General features: G+C 40.8%; 1 protein-coding gene across 7 annotated transcripts in view; it reads left to right on the forward strand.

The window, feature by feature from the left end:
• The window catches only part of LOC107272789 (annexin B10), a 41,107-nt gene that overhangs the window by 25,943 nt on the left and 5,084 nt on the right, over positions 1-10,080 (forward strand). For all 7 annotated transcript variants that reach the window (XM_015750283.2, XM_015750288.2, XM_025090082.1 and 4 more), the window contains 2 exons: positions 1,507-1,711; positions 6,697-6,776. In XM_015750283.2, the coding sequence (XP_015605769.1) occupies positions 1,507-1,711; positions 6,697-6,776 (285 nt within the window). The remainder of the gene's footprint in view (positions 1-1,506; positions 1,712-6,696; positions 6,777-10,080) is intronic.

Here is a 10,080-nt window from a genome sequence, read left to right on the forward strand (position 1 = left end):
CCCGGTTTATTAGAGACTCAAACAGCATTTTGTGTCTTCAATTATTTTTTTTACATTAAATTGTTTCCAAAGCATAAAGCACAAGGCTACACTTGTACGAATGATTGTTAAAGAGTTTTGGCATTGTTCGCATGATATCCTTCTTGTCATTTTTTTTTTTTTTTTTTTTAATTTCAAAATAAAGAGTTTTGGCATTGTTCGCATGATATCCTTCTTGTCATTTTTTTTTTTTTTTTTTTTAAATTCCAACAAAGTCCAATAGTCGTGGCTTTGCAGTGTACCGGATACCTACTACGTATTGTTCGTGGAAAAAAAAAAAAGGAACGTTGACTCGAAATAACCAGTAAAATATGACCACGTTCCAGTTTCCTATCGAATGCTTTCATCGTACGTGCAACCGAACTGCAACTGCAGCGCAGATGCACTGCCACACTGCACATTCGATGCACAACGCGTTCGCATGCCTGTTGTATGGGGAATAGCGAAAAATAAAGTTCGAAGAATCCACTGACTCATTCGGAAGGTACGAGATACGAACTTTTCTGTACGTTCTATTTTGTGCTGTGTAAAACTAAAGCCGCGTTTCGTCTTTCCGGTTCACCGGTGCAACCGATGCACCCGATGCACTCGACGCACCAAAGTGCCGGTAAATTCGTGAGAGTCGCGATTGCCTTTCGCCAAATGGATGCAACTGCACTTGTCTCATTGCACTTTGCGGCTTCTCCGTAACTTTGACAATTTCCTCTTTTTTTTCTTTTTTTTTTTTTTTTACCGAACCCAGAGGATGATGCGGCGAAATGCATCGTTGCGATTAATGTTGCATCGACTTGGAAATTATCGATGATTATACCGATGCACTTTTGCTGCTCTTGTCATTTTGCATCCTGATATTGGAGTCGCTCGAACGACGTTGCGATGCATTTTATGCAGTTTCTTTTTTCCTGGACAAAAATTTTATATCTTCTCCCGACATTCTACGTGCCGTTCCGCGTGGTTAACCTTGTAGATCTTTATTTTTACTTTGAGACGATTAATCAAAGGTGATCGATGACTGTGCACTTCGATCTCGTCCTTCTTGTCTCAGGAATGCATTTCCCTAGCTCTCCCAAGGCATCCTGGGTAAGATCGATCGATCCTACGGGAATGAAAAAAAGAAAAAAGATTGGCAAAAAAAATTTCTTATCCGTTTATTTTTTTTTTATCAATCAACAACTTCAATTCACCACCGTACGCTTCGTGTCTCGACAATTCAATCTACGTGACAATTATGCGTACGACCAATCACGAGAAAGGATATTTTTTTGAAAATTTCTTTACCGGCCAGTTATCTCGATCGTTTGAGAATTCCGTAAAATATCGATGAATAATTTCGAATGTACATACGTTCTCAATGCCCTGCAATTTTATTCTCGGTTCACTTTATTAGCTTTTATACGTATCAATGTCTTACTCCGATTAAACAAATTTCTTAGTGATTCAGTTTATTACGATTGATGAAAACTGCAGAATCTCATCGAGGACCTGAAAAGCGAACTTGGCGGACATTTCGAGGATGTCATTGTGGCTTTGATGATTCCACCGGTCGATTACATGGCCAAGCAACTGCACAAGGCAATGGACGGTATTGGCACCGAGGAGGAAACCCTCGTGGAAATTCTCTGCTCCCGGGACAACCGTGAAATCGCGGAAATCGTCGAGGCCTACGAGAGACGTGAGTACTATTTTCATTGTGCAGATTTAAATAGAGAGGGGAATCCCCATTGGAAGGCAGACTTTTTCCGGATTTATTGAATCAAGTCCCCGTGACGTAAAGTCGAACCAGTGAGATTCCGTGAAACTTGTATATATTTTCTTGATATTTAAAAAAAAGAAATTTCATTTTCCTTAATCCACCAAAATCGATTTATTCGAGCGCGCGAACTTTGAAAGCTTTCCTTCGAACTGGAATACTTTTCGCATGGACCGTCATGATTTATATGGAGATCGAAAGGTAATTCAAAAAAGCTCCTAAGCTTGTGAACCTATTGAATTTTTTTTTAACTAGACTTCACGTCACGACTGTAATTAAACGCTATCTCTATCACCCAATTCCAAACTCACCCATCAAATTTTAATTGTCACAGTATCCAGTATCCAACCCTTTTTTATCGTTAACGCTATGTATATACTAAAACGCCGTTTTACAACGTACAATAAATAACAATAACAACAGCATATAAAATCCAAAATCGCCGGGAGCCTAAAGTAAATGGACCGTTATAAAATTGCAATACCAAGCAATCAGAGATTGACGTCAAAAAAAAAAATATATAAAATTTTTATTTTTCATAGAAACCCACGGCAGTGTATAAATACCATACTGAATCGTATCATAAGTGTCGTTGGATTCGACAGAAAAATGACGAAGAAAAAAAAAGAAACCAAGATGAATATATCACAGTCTGGACCAAAAGAAGATATTCCGAATAACTCTATGCAGTAACAAGGATTCCATGAATTCCCTAAAGTCCCCAAGATCCAGGTGTCTCGCTGCGTGAAACTCGGCGAGAAGCTTCGGTCCATATAAATAGTCAGGATTAAAGGTATTCGGGAAATCCTTATCCCTGTATTTCGATACGGATACAGCGCAGCATCCGCGGAGGACTGAAAATCCTTTCTGGACTCTCGTATCCACCGTTGATCCTGTTTATCTATTTATTTCCTTCTTTCTACAGCCACCGCCGTACTGGTTTACCGGATACAAAACCCGATACACAAGATGAAGGTTACTTTCTCAAGTAACGACGACAATGAAGTACCTTACGTCCCGAATGTCCAGCCTTTTTGCGCGTGTTGCGCAACTACGAAATAAAAGCTCAGCCCAGCAGTGCTTTAAAGCTCGTTAATCAAAACCAAAATCCGCGATCCTTGATTTACGAGATCCCAAGCTGCCCTCGGTGTCCCGGCCAGCCAAGAGTGCGAATCCACATGTGGGCAAAGTGCAGAAGGGTTGAAGATTCAGGACTGGGGTTGGTTGAGGGTTGAGGTTACGCCGTCCCGGAGGTCTGCGACCCAGATGCCAGCAGCCGGCTAGTCACCGTCGGTGCGTCAAGTACACTTCCGGTTTTACCCCTTTCACCCTGTTCCGGAATCCGTAGACTGCATCACGACCCCATTTATTACGTCTGATAGTTCGCCTTCTGGTGGATTTTACGAAAGGGTGGAGAACTTGCACGGGGTTAAAAATGGCCAGGGGGAGAGGGGACGAAAACCCCTGAATACCTTAAAGAACCGTGCGTGCCTTCGTGAAATTTTCACTTTCGAAAAGTTAAATCCTGCCTGGCCTATTACTCGTCGCACTACCTTACCTATTCTCGTTTTGGATCGCCGTTACGATTTGGGTTCGAGATTAAATTTTCGGGAATGATTCGCATTTCTTGATTACCATAGAAACTGCAGGAACGGGGGTATAGTGTTACGCGTATCGACGGCATTCGTAACCCCACGGCCTTTTCTGCGTCTTTATTTAGAGATTATGTAAAACGTCACTTTAACTCGGCTCTGTGTTAATTTATACCCCAGTGGCGCCGCCTGTGGCGAGTATTGAAAGTTCTGTGAAATTCGTATTTACCGCCACCGTTACGAAGAAAGGAACTATGGGCTACCTATATATACATATATATAATAGAAGAGTTGCTTGCTAAAAAAAAAAAAAGGTATAAGTGCCTAGAAGTAGGAGCGACGATACTACGAGTAGCACTAACACTACCGCCGATAGTAGTTAGCAGCGGTAGCAGTGGTTTTCTACCCGGTAATGCCGGAATCGCGCATACTTATGCAGATTAGTTTCCGGTGTAAAAGAAAAAGAAAGAAAAAAAAAGAGAGAAAATTGCGAGATTTTCCACGGAAAAGGAATATGCGGCTTTCCGACATGGAGAAAAACTTTGGTTCGTTCCACTGTAGTCCCCCCACTAGCTGGACAGTGGTGTAGTAAATGATGTATGTATATATATATGTATACGCGTACACGCCCGGAATAGGCATTACGTATTGAATGGTGACGAGAGGGGTTGGTATCCCCGGTTAAAGAATTATTACGCCGATGTTCTCGCGGAATTGAATTTATTAACAACCTCGGGAATCGCGAGCCACCCAGAAGAATGTATTGCGAAATCACGCGTTTAAAGGTCTAATTGAATTGGATCGAAGCCAAGATGCCACGGCTGGCGTCAGGGACGCTTCGGTTGCATCCGCGTCTTCCGGTAGGTATTTCTCATCCTGAATTATCCTTCCCGACAGTACGAGTTTCTATATCCTCTTCGTAAGCCCTTCTCTCTCTCTCTCTCTCTCTTTCTCATCCATCCTATGCTCATGACGTCATTCCGCAGTTCGATTCACGACGCCATCTGCCGGTACTCGTCTGCCGTTGAATAATACGTCTGACGTCACGGACAATAATATATACAACTGATCGAGTTGATTCGGGAGAAATTATCCTTTTTTTTTCTTTATACTCTCTTTTTCCTTGTTCGGGATTTAAATTTCAAAGCTCGTATCTTGCGCTTCGAGAGTGGCGGGAATATTTGAATCTCCAACGGTCTTAAGCGTCGGTTCGTGCGACCTCCTTCTACGGGACTAATATCGAAGGTAACACGCGCTCGGTGCCCTTCGCCTCTACGATTTATTCCACCCATTCTCGCTGGCATATCTCACGACGACCTAAATAATCTCACTGCGCAATCCCCGGCAGACATTTGTATTCCGCGCGTGGCTGCATTCTTTCCGCGGATGTACCGGACATCTCCGACTACCCCTGCAGCCTGCATCCTGAACCTTCCGCCGCTTTCATACTGGAAATAATTTCACATGATGAGATATGTATATGGTGTCATGCGACAAGCCCTAATAATTTACAGGGGCCAGGGCATCCTTTCGCTATGCTCCCGACCAACCAACCTTTCGCGTCGGCGGAAAACCGGAATGCGGTTTCTACGACGTCGCTCGCCCGAGCCGATAACGATTAAGTTTGTCGCGAGATGGAAGAGCCAACTTTTTTGGGGCGGGGGGAAGTGGGGGATTTTGACCTTTTTTTACGGTTACATGCTTGTGTTATATATATATATTTTTTCGTTATAGCGAACTTTCGAAATATTTTTTAAAATTTCTTTGATATTTTTTTCAATGCATATATAACACGTGGTATACGGTGCATCGACAACGCGGTATTCGTGTGAAATTTTGTTGGCGTTGTGGTTCATTAAAAAAATTTTTTTAACTTTTTTTCTTGTACTATGAAATATGATTCCGTCCGTTAGATACAGCTGGGGTGAACTTTTTGGTTGGATTTTTGTTTTCGCTTCCGGTAACCGTAACGGGTTTTCTGGCTAGGAAACAACGATCTGTCATAATAAGAATTCGAGAGAATGAGTAAAATATAATTTTACCTTTCAAGTACGCTATAATCGTGGTCTGGTGGTTCGATTGAATAATTTGTACTAGATAATTGGTCGTTAGGGGCTAATTTATTTTATCTCAACTTTACCATCCCTCCAGACACAGTAAATTACGTGAACACCCCTTATAACCCCGCGTGATAATCGCAATAAAATTGGAAAAAATTTTAACGTATCAAAAATATAATTTAACCCACTGTCATAAGATGTATTATCTGCTCGAAATTGAATTAAAATTATTCGAAGAGCACGTTATCACTTTATCATTAACGATCCATGAAACAATCCGTAAGACTGCAGAAGCCTTAATTACCATCGGGAGGTTTCGTGAAGCTAACAGTCTTGTAACGCGATGCCAATTTAATAAGGAGAAGCGAAACGCAACACCCGTTATACCTGCTGCCAAAATATTAATTATAACAAAAATGAATTTCCCCCCCGATTTGAAATTTTGAAAATTATAACTAAAATTATAACCTAACCTAAATCATTAAACCATATCATCCGCATAAAAATATATGCCCCAAGTGCACCTCAAGATTTTCGCTTTAATTGAGATGCACCCGAATCGCGCGTCTGGCGATAAATCATTACGAGGAACCAGCCGCCCCCTATTCCCTCCTCACGTAAGACTACAGAGACTAAGATTTACACCGTGTCCCAATAATTCCCCCAGGATGCATCCCGATGTATATCCTGTTCCAGAAATTCTACCAACCGTATCCCCAGTCTTCGTCCTAACACTGACCTACCGCTATCACGACTATCTCTCGTCCTAAGCCGTTGGCAAAGGAGCTGACTCCGGGTTAGCAATTGTTTGATCATCGATCGCGCCGCGATAGTCTCCCCGGTAATCCTGAACGGATTATCAGTATGGTCAGGAGGATCAAGTTCGGCATCGTTGAGTAGGTTGGGTCCTGGACAAGTCCTTCCGTACCAGATCAGCCAAGAGATAGGACTCTGGTCGATGCGAACGCCGACTGTGTAACGTATACGAAATTACGTATTTTTGAAAAAAAAAAATAATAATCCGGATACCAGTCCGAAAACGTATAACGAGATATTGAAATGTATCAGTGAATTGATCAAATTACCGAAAAGTGGAATCAACTGGCATTTCATCACAAATTGGCAAAAATTCACGCCAATATGGTATTTCGTATCTGGTACGTGATAGCGTATGCAGTCTAACCGGTATTAAGTGTGATTTTTGAATTTTCATTTTTTTATTATCATTAGTGAAATTTTCATTTTATTGTTTCAGTCTACGATCGTCCGTTGGCCGAGCATCTGTGCAGCGAGACTTCCGGAGACTTCAGAAGACTACTCACTCTGATCGTCACGGTAAATACGCACGTTGAAAGATTATCGCACGTGGGAATGACGTCAGGAGAAAGGGCGGGATTTTTGAAAATATTTATTCATAGCGTTATCGCTATCGGGCTTTGGTTTCCTGTCTGAGTCCTTGTTCCGTATACTGCTTACGTCTCTTTTCCATTTCCTTTGCTTTTTTTTTTTTTTTGAAAATTCTCTCCGTTGTCTGACGGATGTCCTGGATTTTATTTAACGTTCAACGAATCCCGGGCGATTGTCACGAGATAACGTGACTGGTCAATAACGGTGTACGGAGCTTTAATAGGCTTAGGTCGAAAACGATTAAAGCTTTGATTGATCCTGAACTCTCGTTTACGAGCTTTTACACCCGCAATGGAAATCCGCAAGCGTTATCTCCAACGACGACAGAACGACCAGTCAGATGATAAGGGTAGCTGTGAACGTAGCCTTAAATTGATCGCCCCAGCGAATTCGTTGCTGATTCTTTGATTGAATTTGTTATTAGGCCGGGTTTTGATTTGGCGGTAAATTTAAATCTATTCTTGTCCACTTTTTTTTTATTCCACATATCATTCCTACGTGTGACTACGGGAGCCATTAAACGACTGCTAGCTCGAGTAACTATACGTATCTGTAATTACGACTAATGGGAGTGACGCTCGTATCGCACTGGATATGAAAGTAGAGTGGAGGATTTTACGTTAATTATTCGAAAAAATTTCAGGCTAGGAAACATAATGGACACTGGTCATAGGAAACACGTAAAATTTTTTACTCGTGTCACTGACTGTTTAAAGTTTCATTAAATTTTGTCATTTTATTCCATTTCAACGATGGAATCCGAATCTGGATGGAATTGCGAATAATCCGCAGCAGTTTCGCTTTTGATCTGTACGTAATCAAAATTGCGATAACACGCGGGCATCTGTTAGTTGTAAGTAGATAAAGAAGAAAAAAAAATTAAGAACGCTGAGAAGACAGACTTCTCTTATCGCTTATTAAAGTTATACAACTTTTTTTTGTTTTACATCTCTCAGATTAAAATTCAAAAATTAAAATACCAATTTTAATAAACTTTTTCGCAAACTCAATATCTCGAGTAGGGAATTCCTTGTTATTAAGCTGGATCCGCCGGTACAACTTTATTCAATATTACAAGTTCGCGGAGGAACTTAAGCGGAAGTCAGAACCAGGCTGAAAAATCAGTGGGTGGTTATACCGTGCGTGTATAGTAAGCATTTGGGAGGGTATCTGTGTACCAGTGACGTGATTGAAATATGTCAAAGTGCGGACGTGTTGGTTCGTTGAAAGTTGAGGGAAAATAAAGTTGTGTCATGGACTGTCCCGGAAAATGTGTTGAGCAGCGAAGGCATGGTCAAACACTAACTGAATTAATGTCTGAAAGATTGAAAAAGTTTTATGATACGCCATGGTGGCCATTCCTGATACTAAAAGTAGTACGGATTTAATCCGCCTGGCGCGCCTCGACACATCTACATTTCTCGATCGGTATTACAGGAGTCTTAACCGTTTTTGCATAGAACAATGCCGCATGGTAATTGAAAGCTTTCGAAAGCTCAAAGCTAGAGTATTTCAAAGCTTCGCAGTCGCTCCACTGCCTGGGAGACACGTTTCTCAAATAAATAACTCTTTCGCCGTTTCAACAATATTCCGGCATTTCGCTGAATCATTCCCACAACCGGAGTCACGTTCTGCGAATTTTGGTTAATAAAAATAATGACGCAACGTAACCCAGTATCAATAGTCATCAAATTTATTAAAATTAATGAGTCAATCATAACGACGCGAAGGTATAATTTTTCTTGAAATTATAATAAAAATTTTTTCGCATCCTTTAATTATTACAAATTTACCATAAAAAGGGATTCGGGATAAATTTTATGTCTTTCACGACTCAGTCAACGACTGAAAATTCGCAGCTTTCTTTTACGCGTTAAACCTCATGCAAGGAACAGGTCTTAAAGTGAAGGAAAGAAAGAAGCGTTTAAAAAATTCTTAAAAGTGCGGCGAGTCACTGGCGGGAAGTCGTGCAACTGAAAAGACGAAAGAGTTCTTCCTGCAAGGCGAAAGAGAAATAGAAAAAGAAAAAACAAGTTACCAAGGACACTGCCATTGTTAGAGTCTCTCTACTCACTGGCTCTGCCTCGGAGCAGTTCGTTTGGCTTTATCGCGTTTATCCATTGTGTACTTTAGTAAAGCTCGCAGCTTCTGCTGTATCTTCGTTAAGAAAAACCCCCCTCAAGTATACTCGACTCTTGTATTATACCGTAGGTATACAAACCTATATACACACAGGTGTCCCCGGAGTAGTTTCAATTTACGCGACGTGCATCTTTTTTCTCGATCTAGTGAGAAAATGTCTTTTTATTCAAAAAAAGAGAAAGAAAAAGAAAATTCCAAAGAGTAAAATCCGACATTTTTATTTCTCAAAAGAACCACCTGCCTTATACCGTACAACGCGTAAGAGCTAACGAGGCTTCTTTGTGCAATTTTTATTATTTACTTTCCATTCTATTACGTCACAGCACGATAATATATTGATAAAAAAAATTCCGTTATTTCCGTATCACTGCATTGTACAGCATACCCATACACAGTGTAGTTGACATGAAAACCAGAATTTTATTTTTACATCTCATTTCCTTCATTGCCATCCAATAATGCATATTTACAGTTGAAGCCCCCCCCCCTCTCCACCTCTTCCAATAGCCGCCATTATTCCTTCTAGAATAAAACATCAAAAACTACAACGACCCATATTCGTATTTTCATATAAAGATTCGTCTTGGGGTATACAAAGATAAATATCATCCCTCCTAATCCAGATATATCATGTACCCAACTGATCTCTCGCAAATGAATATATCTTGAAGATTCACCTTGATGTTTCGTGGTTACGTAAGAAAATCATCCCTATTACCTGTACTTCAATTTTCTTCTGTTTAATTATTAGCCCGTGTTATTGAATGTCCATAAGTAACTCAAAGAAAATCTAATAAAGTCATTCGACCCTGAGCCTCATTTGTCGGAACAACAATGAACCGCAATGAATACTGGAGACAATCGGTTTCGAAGTAATGGCCCATTACAAGAGATCCGAGCATAAACCCAAAGTGTAATGGAGACCAGGTATAAGGCCATGAAGAGAGACAGAGACAGAGAGAGGGAGAGAGAGAGAGAGAAGGGTGGAGAGAAACAGTAAGAGAGACAAAGACAGAGTACCCAAAATTAGCAACGCCGTTTCTACGTACTAGGAAGTGGAGTACACTAAACAGTAGCAGACGGCCGGAAG

The sequence above is a fragment of the Cephus cinctus genome, unplaced genomic scaffold (assembly GCF_000341935.2).
Source record: "Cephus cinctus unplaced genomic scaffold, Ccin1 Ccin1_scaffold1265, whole genome shotgun sequence".
Taxonomy (NCBI): domain Eukaryota; kingdom Metazoa; phylum Arthropoda; class Insecta; order Hymenoptera; family Cephidae; genus Cephus; species Cephus cinctus.